The 26,472-nt window shown below is 40.6% G+C and overlaps 1 protein-coding gene across 5 annotated transcripts in view; it reads left to right on the top strand.

Moving 5' to 3' along the window:
- The window catches only part of LOC134359957 (uncharacterized), a 192,714-nt gene that overhangs the window by 135,933 nt on the left and 30,309 nt on the right, over positions 1 to 26,472 (top strand). For 2 of the 5 annotated variants that reach the window (XM_063073855.1, XM_063073854.1), the window contains 7 exons: positions 182 to 265; positions 13,766 to 13,798; positions 16,626 to 16,661; positions 21,865 to 21,900; positions 22,325 to 22,360; positions 22,801 to 22,836; positions 25,799 to 25,831. In XM_063073855.1, the coding sequence (XP_062929925.1) occupies positions 182 to 265; positions 13,766 to 13,798; positions 16,626 to 16,661; positions 21,865 to 21,900; positions 22,325 to 22,360; positions 22,801 to 22,836; positions 25,799 to 25,831 (294 nt within the window). The remainder of the gene's footprint in view (positions 1 to 181; positions 266 to 13,765; positions 13,799 to 16,625; positions 16,662 to 21,864; positions 21,901 to 22,324; positions 22,361 to 22,800; positions 22,837 to 25,798; positions 25,832 to 26,472) is intronic. The other 3 variants (XM_063073858.1, XM_063073857.1, XM_063073856.1) reach the window with 2 other exon arrangements.

The following is a 26,472-nucleotide window of genomic DNA, read 5'->3' as shown; positions in this document are numbered from 1 at the left end:
GTTCCTTATCAGTACTACCCTCTAGTCATCCTAATGGCAGAGCATGATATGGAAAATTGGCAATGACAGTTCCAGATTGACATGGTCAACGAGGGGGAGGGGTTAAATCATATGGAATAAATTTGCAATCTGCAAAATGCACGTTATTTTCTTTTCCATATTGTGTTGTGTTCTACACAAGGTCTTCCATTCTTCTGTGGCGTGATGAAGTGAACAATGCACAGAGAGACAACAACGCTTCCAACATGAATATTTATTCTTCAGTGTGAGTAGAAAATGGAATGATCAAGAGGATAATACAAGTGCTCTTAATCCCTTCGTAATAGCATAACCTATTTTAATACAACTGCATCAAGTTAAGATTTGGCTGAATTGCATTAAAGCTGTGTATGTTACCAAGAATACCTGAGCATAACATATAATGTGTTCATGGTATGTGATATTGTTCAACTGTATACAATATTGTTGTTGTTGTTCCTTTCCATGCTTGTGGTACATTGGGCTGCAGCCTTGCCGTTTCTTTAGCATTTGTCTTTTTTTATGAGGCCGAGATGCTAGCTTGACGTAGAAAGCATGCAAGGAGCCAGCCAGATTCAAACCCTGGACCACTGGCCTTGAAGTCCAGTGCGGATGTCACTAAACCACCGGTTGACACTGTATACAATATACTGTATTCTCATCATTATAGAAATATATTCAGTCAGGGTGTGATTTACCAAATTTAGACGATGGCACCAGCATTAGTTGAAGTGAGGCTGCAGTAATACTGGAGTGGTATCTCTTAGAAGTCAACTGAGTAGACCAGAATTTACAATCTCAACTTCATTTGAGCTGATTCATTTTGACTTCCAGGATTATATCCTCACATTGTGTGGCTGACATGATGTACGTGAGACAGTCTTAGTATATTTAAAGGAACGGCCTAGGGATATTGGAGATGCTTAGGATAAATGATTGATTCTGTGATTAAGTTATTGCTGAGCACAATCATGAAGAGCTTACTCCAGTAGTGTGAGGAAGAAACCTGCACCTCTTACTAAGAGATATTTTTGGAAGTAGTCAAGGAGGTGAGCCCTGATCTTAGGTAAAGTATAAAAAGCATTTTAATGAACCAACTAAACCAGAAGTATTGAAAACATTTGTTGATTTACTACTTCATAGTTCAAATACATTCCACATGTGATGCCTCATTGGATCTACAAAACATTCAACCACAACCTGATTCAGTTGTCCAGGCATTTTGAATTCTTCTATTTACCTATCTACTACCATCATTCACTACAATGTAGTGTGTCTGCCTCATAGTTGCCTCACTAAATGCAGTGCATGTATCAGGTATGTAGCCAAATCATAGATTTGTTTCACTTCATGAAAGAGAGGAAATTACAAGACATGAGGAAGAGGAGCAGGAGTGGAGGTGAGCTGCTATAATGGTCCACCTTACTTAAGCAGAGAAATAGACCTGGAGACAGGAATTACATCCCCTTCCCTTCCAGACGAAGGTGGAAATACAGAGAACTTAGTTTAAGTGTATTGTCATATTCATATATATCATAAGACCATAAGACAAAGGAGCAGAAGTAGGCCATTCGGCCCATCGAGTCTGCTCTGCCATTTTATCATGAGCTGATCCATTTTATCCTATTTAGTCCCACTGCCTCGCCTTCTCACCATAACCTTTGATGCCCTGGCTACTTAGATACCTATCAATCTCTGCCTTAAATACACCCAATAACTTGGCCTCCACTGCTGCCCGTGGCAACAAATTCCATAGATTCACCACCCTCTGACTAAAAAAATTTCTTTGCATTTCTGTTCTGAAAGGGCGCCCTTCAATCCTGAAGTCATGTCCTCTCGTACTAGACTCCCCCATCATGGGAAACAACTTTGCCACATCCACTCTGTCCATGCCTTTTAACATTCGAAATGTTTCTATGAGGTCTCCCCTCATTCTTCTAAACTCCAAGGAATACAGTCCAAGAGCGGACAAACGTTCCTCATATGTTAACCCTCTCATTCCCGGAATCATTCTCGTGAATCTTCTCTGTACGCTCTCCAACGTCAGCACATCCATTCTTAAATAAGGAGACCAAAACTGCCCACAGTACTCCAAGTGAGGTCTCACCAGCGCCTTATAGAGCCTCAACATCACATCCCTGCTCCTATACTCTATTCCTCTAGAAATGAATGCCAACATTGCATTCGCCTTCTTCACTACTGACGCAACCTGGAGGTTAACTTTAAGGGAATCCTGTACGAGGACTCCCAAGTCCCGTTGCATCTCAGAACTTTGAATTCTTTCCCCATTTAAATAATAGTCTAATGTTTATTTTTTCTGCCAAAGTGCATAACCATACACTTTCCAGCATTGTACTTCATTTGCCACTTCTCTGCCCATTCTTCCAATCTATCCAAGTCTCTCTGCAGACTCTCCATTTCCTCAGCACTACCGGCCCCTCCACCTATCTTCGTATCGTCAGCAAACTTAGCCACAAAGCCATCTATTCCATAATCCAGATCGTTGATGTACAATGTAAAAAGAAGTGGCCCCAACACTGATCCCTGTGGAACACCACTGGTAACTGGCAGCCAACCAGAATAGGATCCCTTTATTCCCACTCTCTGTTTCCTGCCAATCAGCCAATGCTCTATCCACGTATGTAACTTTCCTGTAATTCCATGGGCTCTTATCTTGTTAAGTAGCCTCATGTGTGGCACCTTGTCAAAGGCCTCCTGAAAATCCAAATATACAACATCCACTGCATCTCCCTTGTCTAGCCTACTGGTAATTTCCTCAAAAAATTGTAATAGGTTTGTCAGGCAGGATTTTCCTTTAAGGAATCCATGCTGAGTTCTGCCTATCTTGTCATATGCCTCCAGGTACTCTGTAGCCTCATCCTTGACAATCGACTCCGACAACTTCCTAACCACCGACGTCAAGCTAACAGGTCTATAATTTCCTTTTTGCTTTCTTGCCCCGTTCTTAAATAGCGGAGTGACATTTGCAATCTTCCAGTCTTCCGGAACCATGCCAGAATCTATCGACTTTTGAAAGATCATCGCTAATGCCTCCGCAATCTCCACAGCTACTTCCTTCAGAACACAAGGGTGCATTCCATCTGGTCCAGGAGATTTATCGACCTTTAGCCTATTCAGCTTCCTGAGTACTTTCTCTGTCGTAATTGTGACTGTGCATACTTCTCTTCCCTGCCACCCTTGAGTGTCCGGTATCCTGCTGTCTTCCTCAGTGAAGACTGATGCAAAATACTTGTTCATATCCAGGGCATAAATATCATGGAAAATTCGCCTTTTGCAGCAGCAGCATTGTACATTACAAATATGACAGACATAAATTAATGTAGACTTCAACTATATGACAATTTAAAATAAACATAACAACATTAGTGCAAGTTGAGAGAAAAGAGAAATGTAGGCATATAATAGCTAGAGATAGAATTACAAATACTTCTTGCCCACACTTGATGACTATTTCATCAGTGACTGAAATCTAAGAAGACTGAGAATTGTAATTGTCACTATTATGACTTTGCTGCAACTAAATCATATCAATTTGCCATTAACGACATACAAATATACCTTTGTACACAATTGTCACAGAACATACACAAGAATAATTCTTATTCCTTCACAGGATGACTATTAGAAAGCCTATCTATCACGGTTTCGTCTGGAACAGCGGAGGCTGAAGAAAGACCTGACAGAAGTTCATAAAAGTATGAGAGGCATAGACAGAGTAGTCAGTCGGTATCTTTATCCCAAGGGCAAAAGGACTAAAACAAGAGGGCATGCATTTAAGGAGGGGTGGGGTAGGGAGAGTTCAAAGATGTGCAGGGCAGAGTTTTTATGCAGTCATAGATACCTAGGATGTGCTGCCAGGGGTGCTGTTTGGTCAGGTAGAGGCATGCAAGAGACTCTTAGATAGGAACATGAATTTGGCAAGGATGGAGTGTTATGGATCATACTGATGTAGGCAGTTAAGTGTCATTAGTTTAATTAGTTTGGCACAATATTGGGTAAAAGACTTGTTGTGGTGCTATGCTGTTTTATGTACCAATTTGGTAGATTGCTTATATAGTTAGGGTCTTCATCCAGTAAGTTATATTTAAAAAATGATTGGGAGTTGTCACTTACTGTAGGTACAGTTGTGCAGACTTGCCTCCATATTCTTCTCAGTTGGGCGTAGATTCTGAATCTTGGAAAAGATTAAGGACCATAATGTTTGTGATGCTTAAGAAAATTATTTAGGGACTGATAGATATAGTCCACATATTCTCTACAATAGAGAAAGAAGGTGTCAAGCTGAATTTCAGGTAAGTCTCTCAAAGGAGTTCATGCAGGGATTGAGCGTGGTTATGCTAATTTTGGATTCCAACTTGCCTCCCACTTTAATAGGATGGTACTTTATCTATACCCTTACAATGTGTGACTGATTCCCACCAAATTGGTCTTCAGCAAAGTGATAAGATTAGAGTGGTGCTGGCCTTATGAAAATGCATAGTTTCAAGGCAACGTGTAGGTGGATGCTTTCGTTTTTACCTTTTGCTCAGTCTTTAGCCAAAGCCAGTTAGTTGCCTCATTGAAAACCATTTGTCCACTATGTATCTGAAAACAAACTGACCTCAGCATACATTTGCTTATTAGAGAAGAGCAGTTTGCATTCTATGGCATAACTAAGGCTGTGAGCCAGGTATCTGACCAGCCTGCCCTTACATGTTGAACCTACATCATATGTATCTGGATATGTTCAGAAAGGATTTGACAAAATTTTATGTTATTCTATTTACTTCTCCTGTAACAATATATAAAATATATTGATTAGCACTACAGTAACATAAAGGTTAGCATGGCTCTATTACAGCTCGGTGTTCCGGACTTCAATTCCAGCAGTGTTTGTAAGGAGTTTGTGTATTCTCCCTGTGACTGCATGGGTTTTCTGGGTACTCCATTTTCCTCTCATAGCCCAAAGGTAGATTAATTGGTCATTGTAAATTGTCCTGTGATTAGGTTAGGGTTAAATAGGTGGGTTGCTGGTGGTGCAGCTCATTGGACATGAAGAGCCTGTTCTGTGCTGTAAATCTAAATAACTAAATATCCCTTATCATATCACCTTTCCACTAATTTTATGATGAATTTCTCAAACATACTGCACTAATTGTCAATATAGAATAGTGCATGTAGTTGAAAATCTGCTGCACTTAGATTTTCACTCTTTCCAAAGCCTCCACATCCATCCAGTAATGCAGTGACCAAAATTGCATTCAAAACTCCAAATGTTTTCTTGACTTTTATAATCAACAACTCAACCAATGAATGCGAGTATACCAAATGCCTTCTTAACCACCCATCTTCTTGTGTTGTCACGTTATAGAGGCTATGGACTTGCATCCCAAGATCCCTCTGCATATCAATGCTCCTAAGGATCCTGCCTTTCAGTGTATACTTTCCTCTTATATTTTACCTCTCAAAATGCAGCACCTCACACTTGCTTAGATTAAACTCTGTCTGCTATTTCTTTGACCATTTTCCAGCTGAATCATTGACAATTTTCGTTGACTATTTCCAGCTGGTCTGTATCCAGCTAAATCATTTTAGAACCTTCCTCCCTATCCACAACTCTGCCAATTTTTGTGTCACCTGCAAACCTACTAATCATCACACTTAAATTTAATCTACATATAGATTTCAGCAGTGATCATTGCAGAACACCATAGCCACAGCCCTCCACTCTAGCCTCTGTTTTCTATGTACAAGCCAGTTTTGAAGTAACCAGATCTCCATGGATCCCATGTGCCTTAATCTTCCGGTAGATTGGAGGTCTTTTCTCTTTTGAACGGAGGGAGGTTAAGAGACACATAAAATGATAAAGGCGCATAAAATTATGAGGTATATAGGTAGGATTGATAGCAGGAAGCTTTTCCCCATATCAGAGATAGATAAAACTAGAGAATGTAGGTTCAGGGTAAAAAGGAGGAGATTCAGAGGGGATGTGAAAGAGACCACCATCACTCAGAACGTGATGAGTACCTTGAATGCAATGCCTGAGCAAATGCTTGAGGCTGGGTCTCTGAAAGCAGCTAAGAGGTGTCTCGATGAACACTTGAATCATTTTGGCATAGAGGGCAGTGGACCAAGAGCTGTGCTTTGGGGTTAATACAGAATGATCCCCTCTGATTGTCCTGGACAAGCAAGGACTTCACGATCTTATGATCCCACTTCCAGTGTAGCTTTTGCAACCTGGGTGCCTGTTCTTTTCCGTTTTCAACTATTTCCTCTTTCCCAGATCAGATGCAAAGGGATCTCAACATCCATTCCATTTACAATGCAGCTCTCTGTTAGAAGATGGAGACTGGCATTAAGCATTATAAGCTATCTTTAAGCAATGCCAGTAAGTATCAGTGTTGAGCAGATGTATGTAGCCAGTCCACTGCATTAGTCTTGACTGCATGCTCTGGTTTTACTAATAGTCAGCAGCATAAAATGCCATGCTGCCTGCTTCAAATGATCACAAGGTAAATGGACATTGTGATCCTTGACTTTATGTTTGGGGATTTTCAGCCCATCAACTTTCTATAGATAGCATTATTATTTCAACTCGAGCCATTATTTTAAATATAGTGTTAATAAACATATTTTGATAATTGATTTGACTTAAGAAATCAAAATACTTCAATAGAATGTGAAGAATCTGAACACAAGATTCTCAATGTTACTTCTATGCTATGTTTCAGCATGAAGCAGCCTTCACCCTCAATGCAGTAAGTGGTTTAGAAGCAGTCATTCTGGACATGGCGATATGGGTTTTTTTTTAAGTTAATTTAGTAAGTTTAGTTTATTGTCATATACATAAGGGTGTGCTGAAATGCCTTGCACACATGAAATTCACAGAGTAAACAGGATACATAATAATAAATACAACCATAAATACAGTGACAAGTGTAAAACGGCAGAATAGTGCAAACATGGTTGTGCAATCTGAATAAGTGCAAAATGAAATGCTAATGTGATAATGGTGTAACAACCAAAAGAGAGAATTTAGGGAGTCTGAGAATTTGAGAGCACCATCAGAAAGGTGATGTGAAAGAGATCAGGCCTGATTGGGAACAGTCAGCATGGTTTTGTGCATGGAAAGTTATGTCAGATTAACCTTCCAGAGTTTTTTGAAGGGGATAGATGAAGGTAGGGCAATGGATGTGGATGATAGTGTAAGGCTTATGACAAGGTCCAAAATGCAGGCTGGTCTGGAAGGCTAAATTGCATGGGATTAGGGAGGAACTAGCAAGGTGGATTCAGAATTTGTTAGATGCTAGGAAATAGAGAGTGATGACTGAAGGTTGATTCTCCAGTTGGAGGCCTGTGACTAATGGAGTGCCCCATTGGGTCAGTGTTGTAACCTCTGTTAATTCATTACTTATGTAAATGATTTCAATTTTAGGAACAGGGCATTATATTACAGTTATACAAGTCATTTGAGAAGCCACACTTGGACTACTGTGTACAGATTTGGTCACCATTTTATTGGGAAGACATTGTCAAGCTTAGGGTGCAAGAAAGATGTACAAGAATGCTGTCCTGGACAAGAGGGCCTGAGTTATAGAGAGAGACCACACTGGATCTTTATTCGTTAGAGCACAGAAAAATGGGGAATGACCTCATAGAAATTTTATAAAATCATGAGGGGTATGGATAAAGTCAACAGGCATGAATGGTCTTATGTACCATGGCACCTGTTTCTAAGACTCAACCCGCAGGTTCAGCTCAATGTTTGGTTGAGAGTCAGACCTCTTGGCCAGGACAGGACGAAGGCTCCAGCTCCCTTCAATGGTTGGTGTGCCACTGTTGTTACAGGTAGGCCTTCAGCAGAGCTGCCCGGTTTCCTCTACGTCTGCTGGCAATAACACACCAGCTGCTCAGGAAAAGAAGCTGATCTTTGACTTCTCTTGTATGACAGATGTATCCAGGTTTTGAAATGAAAAATAATGTAACCTAGTGGATGTTTTGAAAACTACTGCCAAACTTTCATCTTGGACAGTTACAATATAAGGTTAAAGTGTCCCTAGGTGATTGTACAATATTTAATCTCATTTGCAACCACACTACTAATGAAGTCACAATAAGTGTCCATTTAGCATGATCTTGATGGTATTCAAATAGAGGGTTTGGAAAGAAAGGGGAAAACTGCGATAACATGCTCCCAGTGATCTGGCATGATCAGGGAATATATAGTGCCAGTTTCATGAGAATTACGTAAAAAAACATGTCATTCTACAAAACACACTGGTATTCTTTGCATAAGCCTTTGCATAAACTGCTGACTGTATGTTATCCCTTACCCTTTAAATTATGTTTAACATGACAATTATTTATTTCAAAGCTAAAGAATGTAACACGTAGCAAAAGATAAATCTAATGAATGATTACACTCAGCATTACAAATTTCAAAGTTAATTTATTATCCACGGACATATATATGTCACCCTGTGCAACCCTGAGATTCATTTTCTTGTGGGCATAGTCAAAAAATCCATCATAGAATAATAGAAATAATAATAGAATCATGAAAGACCGCACCAACTTGGGCATTCAACCAGTGTGAAAAAGACAATAAGCTGTTCAAATACAAAAGGAAAGAAATAATAATAATAAATAAATGAACAATAAATATTGAGAACATGAGATGACGAGTTCTTGAAAGTGAGTCCATAAGTTGTGGGAACATTTCAGTGATTGAACAGGTGAAGTTGAATTAAGTTATCTCTTTTGGTTCAAGACCTGATGGCTGAGGGGTAGTAACTGTTCCTGAATCTGGTGGTGTGAATCCTGAGGCTTCTGTACCTTCTTGATGGCAGCAGCGAGAAGAGAGCATGACCTGGGTGGTGATGTATGCTACTTTTCTGCAACAACACTTTGTACAGATGTGCTCAGTGGTGGGGAGGGCTTTCCCTGTGATGGACTGGGTCAAAACCAATACATTTTGTCGGATTTTCTGTTGAAGACCATTAGTGTTTCCTTACCAGGCCGTGGTGCAGCCAGTCAATATACTCTTCACTACTTGTATATAGAAGTTTGTCAGAGTTTTAGATATCATGCTGAATCTACGCAAACTCCTAAGGAAGTAGAGATGCTGCAGTGCTTTCTTCATCATTGCCCTTATGTGTTGGGCCCAGAACATGTCCTCTGAAAAGATAACATCGAGGAATTTGAAGTTGCTGACCCTTTCCACCTCGAATCATCTGATGAGGATTAGCTCATGGACCTCTGGTTTCCTCCTTCTGAAGTCAATAATCAGCTCCTTGGTCTTGCTGACATTGAGAAAGAGGTTATTGTTATGGCACCACTCAGCCAGATTTTCAATCTCTCTCCATGCTATCATCAGTAAACTTGAATATGTCATTGGAGCTGTGCTAAGCCACATAGTGATAAATGTAAAGCAAGTAGAGCAGGGGGCTAAACACACAACCTTGTGATGCACCTGCGCTGATGGAGATTGTGGAGGTGATGTTGCCGAGGTTCCAATTGTACAAGGGTGTATTAAGGCCAAGGTCTTGAAGCTTATTGATTAATTTTGAGGGGATGATGGTATTGATTGCAAAGCTATAGTTGATAAAGAGCATCCTGATGTATGCATACCAAATGCCAAACCTTCATAGAGGATATTACAGTTAATCATTTTGCGTGACACAAAATAAAATTCACTATTTGAGCTTATTTCCATAAAACTTTTGCTGTTTGCTCAATAATTCCAAATGTATGAATACTGGATCAATGAGGGTTTACTGTATTGAGAATAAAGGATCAATCATCATTATATCAAATGGTAGGAATGACTCAAAGGTCTAAATAGCCTACTCCTATTTGGCTTTGTTTCTGTTCCGCACTCAGCTGGTAGACACAGTCAGGTTTGGTTTCTGAATGCCTGAGGGTGACTGAGGATCAAATGTCTTTATAATGGATGCTTCTCAACATGGCTGAGTTCAGTTTATGGTGATTGAGTAGATAAGCACGTGATACAAGAGACTGCATATACTAGAATCTGGAACAACAATCTTTATGATATCAGGTGATGATACAGTAATATAATTAATGGATCCATGTGCTGCTGAATAGCAACTGATCCTCTTCTTCAAACCAGTAGTTCCAATTGAGTAGATAGAGACATAACAAAACAATTAATTGTGAGCAGATCAGCAGCTTCAACATACCTGAGATCTGGGAAGAAACAAATAGGAATTGAAGAGACAAACATTGGTTCAGTAATGCAGTGGGTTTTGAACGCTATCCAACTGTGAAAATATCAAAGTGTTCAAATTATTTTTCTCTCATTTGTCTTGATTTCTTATCATACACATCAAGGTACTTACATGAAGCCAACATAATTTAATCAGGTCCAATATCTCTTCTATAGAAATTTCTGAAGGGGCACTTTATGACCTGAATTCCAAAAGGAAATCCTTCTTACTCCTTTATTGCCAGAAATGAGTAACATCTGGAAAACTTGAATGTGGAACATATGCAGGTCAATTCATTGCAAAAAGAAAGGCATTTTAAGAGCTTCTGTTGTCAATCTTAATATGCACCCTACCCATTCATTCATTTATTTATAGAGAGTCTTAAAAGAAATGCATGCATCTTATAAATTACACCCTCCAGGTGCGTTGTACCCTAGTAAGGCAACTACTCTTCCCGTGACCACAAGAAAACAGCAGTCTTGGACACAGCTCAGCATATCACAGAAACCAGCCTTTTCCCCGTGGTCTCTGTCCGCACTTCTCGCTGCCTTAATAAATCAACCAACATAATCAAAGACCTCACAAACTCTGGACGTTCTCTTTTCTCCTTCCTCCTATCAGGCAAAAGATACAAAAGCCTGAAAGCACATACCACCAGATTCAAGGACAGGTTATTTCCTGATGTTACAAGACTATCATGATAAGATGGACTCTTGACCTCGCAGTCAATTTTGTTATGACCTTGCACCTTATTGTCTACCTTCATTTTACTTTTTCTGTAACTGTAACACCTTATTCTGCATTCTGTTATTGTTTTACCTTGTAGTACCTCAATTCAGTGTTGTAATGAAATTGTTTCAATGGACGGTGTGCAAGACAAGTTTTTCACTGTACTGTGGTACATTTGTCAATTATAATCTAATTTACTATTGGGAAGAAAGTAATTGGAATTATCACTGTTATGAGATAAATTTCACTAGATTAGATATATGAGGGGACAACTAATTTATATGTTTACAATGATTGGGTAGACATTTATTTTGCTAAAAGAATTTTAAAGATTAAATAGCAAATGTTTGAAGTATTCAAGAGTGGGATTAATATAGTTTTGTTAAGTGTTCAAGAGAAAAGGCACAGAATAGAAAAACGAATGAGATAGAAATTACATTAATTTAATGCAGGTTTGTGATACAGAATTGGTCATTCCTGCTCCCATATTCCTACATTTCCTATTCATCTTCCTGTTGTATTTATGGTTGAAATTCACTGGTGAAAAGTACTTCTTTCAATTCTGACGTGCCATAAAAAGCCAAAGTAACATGCTGCTATGAAAGCCCTTTGTTGCCTTAGCATGAAAGCCAAAGGACTTTTAACTGTGCTCATTGCCACTGCACTACATACAACATCAGGTTAAGAATTCCACCTTATAGGCATTTTTGTTTAGAGTAACCAATTATAAAATTCCAGAATAACTCAAAGTATGTATATGTCACCAAATACTACACTAAGATTAATTTTCTTGCAGGCTTTCACAGTACAATCAAATCAATGAAAAACTATACACAAAACAAGTACTGACAAGCGAAAGAAGACAAGCTACAAATACAAAAGAACTAAATAATAATAATAATAATAAAGTAAATAAATAATACTGAGAACATGGGTTGTAGAGTCCTTGAAAGTGAGTCCATAGACTGTTCAATGATCAGTTTAGTGTTACGGTAAGTGAAGATGCCTGTGCTAATTCAGGTGTCTGATGGTTCCTTACAACGCATTTAAGTCAAAACAGTAATTTAGAAACACAAAATATTACAGATTTTACTTTACAGCAGGGCCATGTTTGACAAGGTGAAAATTATTTATTTTAAGCCAAGAAATTCTGCAGATGCTGGAAATCCTTGCTTAATGGCAGTAAAGACAGAACTAATGTGGCCTCTTCAGGCTGCTGTTAGGGAGAATCATGGAGTAAAAACTTTATGTGCAAGTCAGAATGAAAACTGTCCTAAGCACTTTTAACTCTTCTTATTCCAATTCCCTGACTTCTGCAGGTCATCTGATTAGGTGCCAGCACCACACACATCACCAAAAGAGACTCCAATTTCTTGGCATCTATCCTAAGGGGGCAACCTCCCATATCCTGTGAATGCTTTTAATAAAAATGAAAACAAAAAGTTTAAAAACATAAAAAAATTCAGATGTTTTAAAATGTAAGGACCATATTCAATAACAAGTGAAAGTATTATCTGCATCTGATGAGGAATATCAAGCAATACTTCTGAATAAGACTGGAAACTGAACTAACAAATGGATGAATATATTTATTGAAAAAAATAAAATATATTCAATCCATTTATTCCAGATTCGATAAAATGTTTCTTTTTGAGCTCTCAGGGAGTAGGTCAACTTTTCCATTTTAAATATTTCCAAGATAATTTCGTACCAATATTCTAATGTAGGTGGTATTGGATTTAGCCATTTTCTAGTGATTGATTTCTTACTTGCCGCTAAGAGGGCCTGCAGCAACTTTATATCTTCCTTCTGTTCAAGGAACAATACATGCCCCAAATAGAGCGTCTCAAAGTTCAGAGGTATCTGGGACCTAAGTACCTTAACTAATGTTCTATGAATAGCTTCCCAAAATAGACTTAATTTAGGGCAATCCCAGAAAATATGAAAATGATTTGCCTCCTTAGAGCCGCACCTTCTCCAACACATCACATTTGTATCTTTATATTTTTCCTGATATGGGGTCTTGAAGTATCTTATAATGTTTTTCCAACAATGTTCTCTCCAAGTCGAAGAATTAGTCGAGGACCATTGAAAGCTGCAGATTTTCCCCCAAGCCTCCTCTGAAAGTATCGAATCTGGAATAAATGGATTGAATATATAACCCCAATGCGAGCAGACTTTAGATGACTCTCCTAATGATTTATATTGCTCTTCTCATCAACACAGTAATATTGCTAACATAAGCACCCCTAGTCTAAATGTTTGATGTTTTTTTTTTGGAAAATAGAGAATTAACACAAGTAAAGGGAAAGATTTGGGAAAGGGATAAAAAAAAATGAAAATATTAAGTAAATAAGTACATAGGGATTGGATAATTATGTCTGCGGGCAGGAACAAGCACGAACAAATTGGGATATAAACACCTACAATGGTTGGTATATAGGCTTGTATGCAACATTTTGGACCAGTGGAAATGGTCCAGAAGGGTTGTATGGAAACTATTATTACCATTTTTCTTAACAACTAATTTCATTACTTAGCCTAATAGGTTAGATTTACCACAGTACATAATTATCTATTTAAATGTTTATTTTGCTTTTATATCATCTCAATGTGTACTTAAGAATGTATAAATAATTGTAGTTTTATACATATAAAAAAATGGAAAAGGTTATATGTGTGAAAAAAGTACATGATAATTGTGAACTCCTTATCCAAATAAAAATAAAATTAAAAAAAAAAGAAAAAAATAAAATAAAATGTTTAAAAATATTTAATTCTTGTACCAGGATTCCAAGAGAGTCTTCACCTTCGTTCCATAGGTAAGTATCTTCCTTATTCCAAAATAAATAGTTTCCAGAAAGAATGATTGTTCTCCCATTGGCACAGAGATCAGAAGTTCGTATTTCTAAGCTCAAAATATGTAGAAACTGAAATTCTGAAATAAAAAGAGAAGTTCCTGAAACTTTCAGCCGACAACATACCATCTGTGAGAGACTGAAACAAAGTTAATGTCTCAGCTTGATAAGCTTTTATTAGGGCCTTTCACTGTCCTGAAATGCTAATTCTGTTTATCTCTCTGGAGATGCAGTCTGATCTCCTGAGTGTTTCCCTAGCACTTCCTTAATAATCATCATTTACAGACAATACCCATCTTTGTGAAAGAAGAGTATAACCATCTTCCCTTGACAATCAGTGCTCTCGCGGCTGCCTGTTGCTCCATGGCAGCAATAACAGAGTAGGTGTGACCTCTGCACGCTGCAGATGTAATGAAACGTGTTGACATTTTACATAGGGGTGATTGATAAGTTCGTGGCCTAAGGTAGAAGGAGTCAATTTTAGAAAACCTAGCACATTTATTTTTCAACGTAGGCCCCTCCTACATTTACACACTTAGTCCAGCGGTTGTGGAGCATACAGATCTTGGACCTCCAGGAAGTGCCCACAGCAGGGGTGATTGATAAGTTTGTGGCCTAAGGTAGAAGGAGATGAGTTACTAACTTCAAACTTCCTGCATAATCATTCAAAAAGTTGAACTGCATCTGCATGTAACGAGAGCTGTATAACTCAGCTCCTTCTACCTTAGGCCACGAACCTATCAATCACCCCTGATGTGGGCACTTTCTGGAGGTCCAAGATCCGTATGCTCCATAACTGCTGGACTAAGTGTGTAAATGTAGGAGGGGACTATGTTGAAAAATAAATGTGCTAGGTTTTCTAAAATTGACTCCTCCTACCTTAGGCCACGAACTTATCAATCACTCCTCGTATGTCAGAAAACAAAACCTAGCCTGAACACTTATCTCAAAGTTGCTGGTGAACGCAGCAGGCCAAGCAGCATCTGTAGGAAGAGGTGCAGTCGACGTTTCAGGCCGAGACCCTTCGTCAGGACTAAATGAAGGAAGAGTGAGTAAGGGATTTGAAAGTTGGAGGGGGAGGGGGAGATCCAAAATGATAGGAGAAGACAGGAGGGGGAGGAATAGAGCCGAGAGCTGGACAGGTGATTGGCAAAAGGGATACGAGAGGATCATGGGACAGGAGGTCCGGGAAGAAAGACAAGGGGGGGGGTGACCCAGAGGATGGGCAAGAGGTATATTCAGAGGGACAGAGGGAGAAAAAGGAAAGTGAGAGAAAGAATGTGTGCATAAAAATGAGTAACAGATGGGGTACGAGGGGGAGGTGGGGCCTTAGCAGAAGTCAGAGAAGTCGATGTTCATGCCATCAGGTTGGAGGCTACTCAGACGGAATATAAGGTGTTGTTCCTCCAACCTGAGTGTGGCTTCATCTTTACAGTAGAGGAGGCCGTGGATAGACATGTCAGAATGGGAATGGGATGTGGAATTAAAATGTGTGGCCACTGGGAGATCCTGCTTTCTCTGGCGGACAGAGCGTAGATGTCCAGCAAAATGGTCTCCCAGTCTGCGTCGGGTCTCGCCAATATATAGAAGGCCACATCAGGAGCACCGGACGCAGTATATCACCCCAGTCGACTCACAGGTGAAGTGATGCCTCACCTGGAAGGACTGTTTGGGGCCCTGAATGGTGGTAAGGGAGGAAATGTAAGGGCATGTGTAGCACTTGTTCCGCTTACACGGATAAGTGCCAGGAGGGAGATCAGTGGGGAGGGATGGGGGGGACGAATGGACAAGGGAGTTGTGTAGGGAGCGATCCCTGCGGAATGCAGAGGGGGGGGAGGGAAAGATGTGCTTAGTGGTGGGATCCCGTTGGAGGTGGTGGAAGTTACGGAGAATAATATGTTGGGTCCGGAGGCTGGTGGGGTGGTAGGTGAGGACCAGGGGAACCCTATTCCTAGTGGGGTGGTGGGAGGATGGAGTGAGAGCAGATGTACGTGAAATGGGGGAGATGCGTTTAAGAGCAGAGTTGATAGTGGAGGAAGGGAAACCCCTTTCTTTAAAAAAGGAAGACATCTCCCTCGTCCTAGAATGAAAAGCCTCATCCTGAGAGCAGATGCGGCGGAGACCGAGGAATTGCAAGAAGGGGATGGCATTTTTGCAAGAGACAGGGTGAGAAGAGGAATAGTCCAGATAGCTGTGAGAGTCAGTAGGCTTATAGTAGACATCAGTGGATAAGCTGTCTCCAGAGACAGAGACAGAAAGATCTAGAAAGGGGAGGGAGGTGTCGGAAATAGACCAGGTAAACTTGAGGGCAGGGTGAAAGTTGGAGGCAAAGTTAATAAAGTCAACGAGTTCTGCATGCGTGCAGGAAGCAGCTGAACACTTATAACTGTTCTTTATGCCATTTTCCTAAAATTTGCATGTCACCTGACAACGTTAATGCACCAAGAAAGTCTCTAACTTCTTGACCTCTGTCTTAGAGGCATCAGGTGATAAGTGCCAATCTTAGCAGAAATCCCCATATCCTGAGAATACTTGTAATAAAAATAAAGTCCAAGTAGACAGACAGACAAAACTGCAGCTTTATTTTATTTCAAAGCCATTTTTCAATACTCAAGGTGAAGTATTATGTCACTGTTGAATTCTAAGCAATTTGCCTTTATTGTATTATCTGCATGTAATAAAGAATACAACAAAATAATGCCAATGGACGAGACTTTAAACTGAATGTCTGAATGATTAAATAAAATTATTGCAAAATTGAAACCTAAAATGTTTTTCATTCTTTTGACAGGACTCTGAGACAGCCTCCAACTTTATTCGATGATAAGTAAGTATCTTCCTTATGTTGTAAAATTATTTATTTCTAGAAAGAATAAACTTCTGGTTACTTCTTGCCCGTGAACACAGAGGCTAGAAACTCTTCTAAACACTAAAATATGTAGTTCCTGGAAATTTGGAATAAAATCTGTATTTCTGTAATAAATAAGACCATAAGATATAGGAGCATTATTAGGCTGTTCGACTATCGAGTCTGCTCCATCGTTTCATCATGGCAGAACCATTTCCCTTAACACCATTCTCCAGCCTTCTTCCCGATAGCCTTTCATGCCCTGACTAATCAAGAATCAATCAACCTCCACCTTAATGCACCCGGTGACCTGGCCTCCACAGCCACCTGTGGCAATGAATTCCACAGATTCACCACCCTCTGACTAAAGAAATTCATCCTCATCTCCGTTCTAAATGGATATCCCTTTATTTTGAGGCTGTACCTTCTGAATCTAGACTCCCCCACCAGAGGAAACATCCTCTTCACATCCACTGTACCCAGGCCTTTTAACATTCAGTGGTTTCAATGAGGTCCCCCCTCATTCTTCTAAATTCTAGAGAGTTCAGGCCCAAAGGCTTCAATCGCTGTTCATATAATAACCCTTTAATTCCCAGAATCATTCTTGTTCATCTCCTCTGAAACTTCTCCAATGTCAACACATCCTTTCTTAAATAAGGGGCTCCAAAAACCAAGAAGCTGATAGTAGACTTCAGGAAATCAAAGCGCGTCGAGCACTCCGCTCTGTACATATACGGGAAAGAGGTGGAGAGAGTAGAGAGTTTCAAGTTCCTCGGCATCCACAACTCTGCTGACCTCACCTGGACTGCCTATATCTCTTATCAGGTGGGGAAGGCCCAACAGAGGCTCTACTTCCTAAGGAAGCTAAAGCACGCTCTCCTCCCTCATCACTTGCTGATCAACTTCTATCGACAACTATAGAGAGCCTCCTAACTTATTGCTGTGAAGTGTGGTTTGCCAGCTGCACAGAACAGAACAGGAAGGACTTGCAGCGGGTGGTGAGGGTAGCAGAGCGGGTTATTGGCACAACATTACCCTCCCTCAGAGACATTTATACTGGCAGACTTCAAAAGAAGGCTACTTGTATTTCAAAGGATCCTACTCATGCTGGACATGACCTATTTTCCCCTCTACCTTCTGGGAAGAGGTACAGAGCATTAAGGATGAAAACAAAGAGACTCCTTAACAGCTTCTACCCACAAGCAGTGAAATGTATAACACCCCCTTCCCTTCTCCTGCCCCCTCCTAAGACGGCGGCAGCTAAATGCATCACACTTCCAGGAATGGCAGGTGTGCAATAGTCCTACCCCCCCCCCAATTATTATTAATTTTGTACTGCATTCCTGAGGTTTTAGAGTTTATTTTATGTATATATTCTTTGTCATGCTGCAAAACGTTGAGCTGCTAAACTGTGTTTCATTGCTCCACAACAATGACAATAAAGATATTCTATTCTATTCTATTATACAGACTCAGCATTACGTCCTTGCTTCTATATTCATGTCCTCTTGAAAGGAATGCTAACATTGCATTTGCCTTCCTCACCACCGATTTCAACCTGCAAATTAACCTTTAGGGAATTCTACATGAGGACTCCCAAATCCCTTTGCACCTGAGATTTTTGAATTTTCCCTCATTTTGGAAATAGTCTATGCTTTTATTCCTTCTACCAAAGTGCATGACGATACACTTCTTGAAACTGTATTTTATAATTTTCTTTCTTTTGCCTCCCTCTCTTTGAAGAGTGGAGTGACATTTGCAATTTTCCAGTCCTCCAGAACCATACCAGAATCTCTTGATTCTGGAAAGATCATTACTAATACCTCCACAATCTCTTCGGCTGCCTCTTTCAGAACACTGGAGTGTAGTCCATCTGGTCCTTCAGACCTTTTTACCTTCAAATCTTTCAATTTCCCATGCACTTTTTTCCTAGTAATAGCAACTGCACTCAATTCTGCTCCCTAATGCTCTCAAACTTGCTAGTGTCTTCCACAATGAAGACCGATTCAGTTAGTTCGCCATTTCCTTGTCCTCCATTACTCTCTGTAGAGTATCATTTTCGGTCCAATATCTATTCTCGCCTCTCTTTTACTCTTTATATATCTAAAAAAACTATTTGTATAATTTTTGATGTTATTGGCTAGCTTACCTTCATAATTCATCTTTTCCCCCTTCATGTGTTTTTAGTTGCCTTATTTGTTTTTAAAACTAGTCAATCCTCTAACTTCCCATGAATTTTTGTTCTACTGTATGCCCTCTCTTTTGCTTTTATGTTAGCGTTGTTTTCCCTTGCCAGTCACAATTGGTTCATCCTGCATTTAGAATATTTCCTCTTCTTTGGAATGTCTCTATCTTGCGCCTTCCAAATTTCTCCTGAAACGCCAGCCATTGCTGCTTTGCCATCATCCCTACTGGCATTCCCTCTCATGCCACTGAAATTCCCTTTACTCCACTGTAGTACTGATACATTTGACGTTAGCTACACCCTCTCAAATTGCAGGGTGAATTCTATCATACTACGATCACTGTTACCTTCATTACCTTAAGCTCCATAATTATATCCAGTTAATTACACAACACCCAATCCAGAAGTGCTGTTTCTCCAGAAGAGTTCAACCATAAGCTACTACAAACAGCCATCTCAGAGGCATTCCAAAAATCCTTTCTCATGGCATCAGCATCAACTTGATTTTCTTTTTGTTGTTTCTTGCCTTTTTGTTGGATTTGTGGAACAATCTATGTTCCATGCCTATTCTGGTATCTGTCCCCCACTTTTCCTTCGCTACATCGACGACTGCATTGGCGCTGCTTCCTGCATGCATGCAGAGCTCGTTGACTTTACTAACTTTGCCTCCAACTTTCACCCTGCCTTCAAGTTTACCTGGTCCATTTCCGACACCTCCCTCCCCTTTCTAGATCTTTCTGTCTCTGTCTCTGGAGACAGCTTATCCACTGATGTCTACTATAAGCCTACTGACTCTCACGGCTATCTGGACTATTCCTCTTCTCACCCCGTCTCTTGCAAAAACGCCATCCCCTTCTCGCAATTCCTCGGTCTCCGCCGCATCTGCTCTCAGGATGAGGCTTTTCATTCTAGGACGAGGGAGATGTCTTCCTTTTTTAAAGAAAGGGGCTTCCCTTCCTCCACTATCAACTCTGCTCTTAAACGCATCTCCCCCATTTCACGTACATCTGCTCTCACTCCATCCTCCTGCCACCCCACTAGGAATAGGGTTCCCCTGGTCCTCACCTACCACCCCACCAGCCTCCGGACCCAACATATTATTCTCCGTAACTTCCGCCACCTCCAACGGGATCCCACCACTAAGCACATCTTTCCCTCCCCCCCCATCTACATTCCGCAGGGATCGCTCCCTACGCAACTCCCTTGTCCATTCGTCCCCCCCATCCCTCCCCACTGATCTCCCTCCTGGCACTTATCCGTGTAAGCGGAACAAGTGCTACACATGCCCTTACACTTCCTCCCTTACCACCATTCAGGGCCCCAAACAGTCCTTCCAGGTGAGGCAACACTTCACCTGTGAGTCAGCTGGGGTGATATACTGCGTCCGGTGCTCCCGATGTGGCCTTTTATATATTGGCGAGACCCGACGCAGACTGGGAGACCGCTTTGCTGAACACCTACGCTCTGTCCGCCAGAGAAAGCAGGATCTCCCAGTGGCCACGCATTTTAATTCCACATCCCATTCCCATTCTGACATGTCTATCCATGGCCTCCTCTACTGTAAAGATGAAGCCACACTCAGGTTGGAGGAACAACACCTTATATTCCGTCTGGGTAGCCTCCAACTTGATGGCATGAACATCGACTTCTCTAACTTCCGCTAATGCCCCACCTCCCCCTCGTACCCCATCTGTTACTTATTTTTATACACACATTCTTTCTCTCACTCTCCTTTTTCTCCCTCTGTCCCTCTGAATATACCCCTTGCCCATCCTCTGGGTCCCCCCCCCTTGTCTTTCTTCCTGGACCTCCTGTCCCATGATCCTCTCGTATCCCTTTTGCCTATCACCTGTCCAGCTCTTGGTTCCATCCCTCCCCCTCCTGTCTTCTCCTATCATTTTGGATCTCCCCCTCCCCCTCCAACTTTCAAATCCCTTACTCACTCTTCCTTCATTTAGTCCTGACGAAGGGTCTCGGCCTGAAACGTCGACTGCACCTCTTCCTACAGAAGCTGCCTGGCCTGCTGCGTTCACCAGCAACTTTTATGTGTGTAACTTGATTTTCTCAGTGTTTCTCTATATTGAAATCCCACGACTAACATAACATTGCTTTCTTGACATGCTTTTTCTATCTCTCGTTGTAATTTCAAAACCACATCCTGGCCTGTAAATAACTTTCATTAGGGTCTTCTTACCCATGCAGTTTCTTAACTCTACCCCCATAAGATTCTACATCTTTTGATCCCATGTCAGCCCTTTCTAAAGTTTTAATTTTGTATTTTGCCAGCAGAGCCACTTCTCCTCCTCTGCTTACCTGCCTGACATCGATAGATTGTGTATCATTGGATATTAAGTTCCTAACTACAATCGTCTTTCAGCCATGACTCCATGATACCCATGTCGTACCTGCCTATCTCTAACTGTGCTAAATTATCTACCTTATATTGTGTACTGCATGCATTCAAATATAAGACCTTCAGTCCTGTCACCCTTTTCAGTTTTGTCTCCCTGTTGCATTGTAGCCCATCCCACTGACTGCATTTTTGCCCTATTAACTCCCTGTCCTTCAAGATAGTCTCAATACACACTGCCTCTGCTTGAAAAACAAGATCCCTATAATCAGCCCCGTCATTCCAGTTCCCATACCCCTGCCAAATTAGCTTAAACCCTCCCCAACACCTTTAGCAAAATTACCTGCAAGGATATTGGCAGCACTTGCATTCAGGTCCATCTCATCCCCTTTCTACAGGTCATACCTACCCCAGACAAGATCCCACTAATCTAGAAATCTGATGCCCCTGTGCCAGTTCTCAGCCACAAATTCATTTGCCAATTCATCCAAATCTTCTCACCAAAGATGAAATGTCTGCAAGGTAATTGCCAAGCTCAGTGAGCACCGCAACATCAAACGCCTCAACATGAGCTACCAGTATTCACCACTAGTTATGTATGAGTTATTCAAAATTGAAGAAGAAATTACATTCGATTTTCTTACCAGGATCCTGAGAGGTTCTTCACCTTCATTCCATGATAAGTAAGTAACTTCTAATTTTATGAAATTTACAAAATGAAAGCTATTTTTAAACAGTTTTAACTTTTTTTTGCAACTTTTCTTGCATTTCCCAGTCACCTGGTTAGATGTGAGCATTACACACGCACCTGCTTAATGTACAAGAAAGACTCCAATGTCTTGGCATCTGACTTAAGGCATCAGGCAACAATTGCTGAGGTTACCAGTATTCCCCCAATCCTGAGAATGTTTAATAAAAATAAACAACCAAGACGTTAGAAACCCTAAAAATATGGATTTCCTATATCAAGACTTTGTTCAATAACAAGTGAAAGTATTATCTGTATGTGATAACAATTATCAATTATCGCTGGAGCAATGCTGCCTGTGAATGGTACAACAGTTACTGAAAAATTGTGAAGTACATTATATTTGATTCTTTCACCAGGATTCTGACAGATTCTTCACCTTCATTCCATGATAAGTAAGTATTATCCTTATTTAGTGAAATCATTTGCAAAATGAAAAGTATCCTAAAGATTTTTAACTGTTCTTTTGCCAGTTTCCTAAGGTTTGCATGCCATCTGTTTAGATGCCAGTACTGCACACAGCAGCTGTTTAGTGCAACACAAAATAACTCAATTTCTTGGCTTCTGTCTTAGGGGCAACAGATGATAAGTGTCAATCTTACTAGAAATCCTCATATTTTGAGAATGTTTTTATTAAAAATAAAAGCAACGTTAGAAACCCAAACTTTCACATTTGTATGTCAGGACTATGTTGAATTATATAATCTGCATGTGATAAGGACTATCAAGTAATGCTGGAGCTATGTTTCTGATTGAGACTGGAATCTGAACCTGCAAATTGTCAAACAGAGTTACTGAAAATCTGTAAAGAAAATGTATTTGTTTCTTTTACCAGTAATCTGAGAAATTCTTCACCTTTATTCCATGATAAGTAAGTACAGTATCTTCTTATTTTGAGAAATAATTTTCGAATGTAAACCATTCTAAATAATTTTAACTTTTTTTGCCACTTTCCTAATTTCTGCAGGTCACCTGATTAGGTCCATCACCACACACATCACCCTGTTTGGTGCACCAAGAAAGACCCCAATTTCTTGGCATCTCCCTTAGGGGCAACGGATGATAAGTAGCAGTCTTACCAGAAATCCCCATACCTGAGAATGCTTTTAATAAAAATAAAACAGATGTGTTAAAACATAAAAATACATATTTTTTAAATGTCAGGACTATATTAAATAACAAGTGAATATTATCTGTATCTGAATCAGAATCAGGTTTATTATCACCAGCATGTGACGTGAAATTTGTTAACTTAGCAGCAGCAGTTAAATGCAAAACATAATATAGAAGAGAAAAAAAATAATAAATACAATTAATAATAAATCAATTACAGTATGCATATATTAAATAGATTTAAAATAGTGCAATAAACAAATGCTGTATATTAAAAAAAGTGAGGTAGTGTCCAAGGGTTCAATGTCCATTTAGAAATCTGATGGCGGAAGGGAAAGAAGCTGTTCCTGAATGGCTGTATGTGTGCCTTCTGTACCTTCTACCTGATGGTAACCGTGAGAAAAGGACATGCCCTGGCTACTGGAGGTCCCTAATAGTGGATGCTGCCTTTATGAGACACTGTTCCCTGAAGATGTCCTGGGTACTTTGTAGGCTAGTACCCAAGATGGAGCTGACTAGATTTACAACGCTCTGCAGCTTCTTTCGGTTCTGTGCAGTAGCACCCCCCCCCCCCCACCTCCATACCAGACAGTGATGCAGCCTGTCAGAATGCTCTCCACGGTACGTCTATAGAAGTTTTTGAGTGTATTTGTTGACATGCCAAATCTCTTCAAGCTCCTAATGAAGTATAGCCTCTGTCCTGCCTTCTTTATAACTGCATCGATATGTTGGGACCACGTTTGGTCCTCAGAGATCTTGACGCCCAGAAACTTGGAACTGTTCACTCTCTCCACTTCTGATCCCTTTATGAGGATTGGTGTGTGTTCTTTCGTCTTACCCTTCCTGAAGTCCACAATCAGCTCTTTCGTTTTACTAACGTTGAGTGCCAGGTTGTTGCTGCCGCACCACTCCACTAGTTGGCATATCTCGTTCCTGTATGCCCTCTCGTTAGCACCTGAGATTCTACCAACAATGGTTGTATCGTCAGCAAATTTATAGATGGTATTTGACCTATGCCTAGCCACACAGTCATGTGTATACAGAGAGTAGAGCAGTGGGCTGAGCACACACCCCTGAGGTGCACCAGTGTTGATCATCAGCGAGGAGGATATGTTATCACCAATCCACACCGATTGTGGTCTTCCGGTTAGTAAGTCAAGGATCCAATTCCAGAGGGAGGTACAGAGGCCCCGGATCTGCAACTTCTCAATCAGGAATGTGGGATTGATGGTATTAAGTGCTGAGCTATAGTCGATGAACAGCATCCTGACATAGGTGCTTGTGTGTCCAGGTGGTCTAAAGCCATGTGGAGAGCCACAGAGATTGCATCTGCCGTTGATCTATTCTGGCGATAGACAAATTGCAATGGGTCCAGGTCCTTGCTGAGGCAGGGGTTCAGTCTAGTCATGGCCAACCTTTCAAAGCATTTCATCACTGTGGGTGTGAGTGCTACCAGGTAATAGTCATTAAGGCAGCTCACATTATTGTTCTTAGGCACTGGTATAATTATTGCTTTTTTTGAAGCAAGTGGGAACTTCTGCCCGAGGCAGTGAGAGGTTGAAAATATCCTTTAATTCTCCCGCTAATTGGTTGGCACAGGTTTTCAGAGCCTTACCAGGTACTCCATCTGGACCTTCTGCCTAGCAGGCGTTCACTGTCTTTAAAGACAGCCTAACATTGACCTCTGAGACAGAGATCACAGGGTCATCAGGTGCAGCAGGGATCTTCACAGCTGTAGTTATATTCTCCTTTCAAAGCGTACATAGAAGGCATTGAGTTCATCTGGTAGTGAAGCATCGCTGCCATTCACGTTACTAGGTTTCACTTTGTAGGAAGTAATATCTTGCAAACCCTGCCAGAGTTGTCGTGCATCCGATGTCGCCTCCAACCTTGTTCAAAATTGTCTCTTTGCCCTTGAAATAGCCCTCCACAAATCATACCTGGTTCTCTGGTACAAGCCTGGCTCGCCAGACTTGAATGCCACAGGTCTAGACTTCAGCAGATGACCTACCTCCTGGTTCATCCACAGCTTTTGGTTTGGGAATGTATGGTAAGTCATTGTAGGCACACACTCATCCACACAGGTTTTAATGAAGTAGGTAACAACTGCAACGTACTCATCCAGGTTTGAAGATGAATCCCTGAATACAGTCCAGTCCACCAATTCAAAGCAGTCCTGTAGGCACTCGTGTGCTTCCCTTGTCCATAGCTTCTTGGTCCTCACTACTGGTGACGCAGTCTTCAGTCTCTGCGTATACTCAGGGAGCTGAAGTACAGCCAAGTGATCAGATCTTTCAAAGTGAAGGCATGGGATAGCACGGTAGGCATTCTTGATGGTGGTGTAGCAATGGCCCAGTGTGTTGTTTCCTCTAGTATTGCAAGTGATCTGCTGATGGTCGTTCCTTAGTGACTTTTTCAGACAGGCCTGCTTAAAATCTCCCAAAACAATAGTGAAGGCATTCGGATGTTTTATGCATGTTGATCCCATTGCTCAGATCATCTAAAGCCTGATTGATATTGGCCTGAAATAGAATGTGTACCACTACCAAAATGACCCTGGAGAACTCTTGTGGTGAGTATAAAGGATGGCACCAAGGGTGAGGATAAGCAATACGAAGCAATGCTTCTGAATGAGACTGAAAACTGAACAAACAAATGGTTGAAAATATTTATTGAAGAAATAAAAAGAAAATTTATGAAGTATTTAATTCTTTTACCAGGGTTCTGACAGAATCTTCACCTTCATTCCATAGGTAAGTATCTTCCTTGTTCCTAAATAGATATCATTTCCAGAAAGAATGAATGTTCTGCTATGGGCACATATCAGAAGCTCTATCTCCAAATACAGAATACGTAGAAACTGAAATTCAGAAATAAAAAAACGGAAGTTCCTGAAACTTTCAGCCAGCAAAATATCATCTGCTGTGAGAAAATATAGTCGGTTGAGAGACTGAACCAAAGCTAATGTCTCAGCTTGATGAGCTTTTATTAGAGCCTTTCACTGACCTTAAATGCTAACTCTGTTTATCTCTCCAGAGATGCAGCCTGATCTCCTGAGTGTTTTTAGCACTTTATTAATAATCATCATTTACAGACAATACCCATCTTTGTGAAAAAAAAGTATAACCATCTTCCCATGACAGTCAATGCTCTTATGGCTGCCTGTTGCTTCATGGCAGCAATAACAGAGTAGGTGTGACCTCTGCACACTGCAGATGTAATGAAACATGTTGACATTTTACATAGGAGTGATTGATAAGTTCGTGGCCTAAGGTAGAAGGAGTCAATTTTAGAAAACCTAGCACATTTATTTTTCAACATAGTCCCCTCCTACATTTACACACTTAGTCCAGCGGTCATGGGGCATACGGATCTTGGCCCTTCAGAAAGTGCC

The sequence above is a fragment of the Mobula hypostoma genome, chromosome 21, assembly GCF_963921235.1.
Source record: "Mobula hypostoma chromosome 21, sMobHyp1.1, whole genome shotgun sequence".
Lineage (NCBI taxonomy): Eukaryota > Metazoa > Chordata > Chondrichthyes > Myliobatiformes > Myliobatidae > Mobula > Mobula hypostoma.
This window is presented reverse-complemented; position numbering and strand designations above follow the sequence as displayed.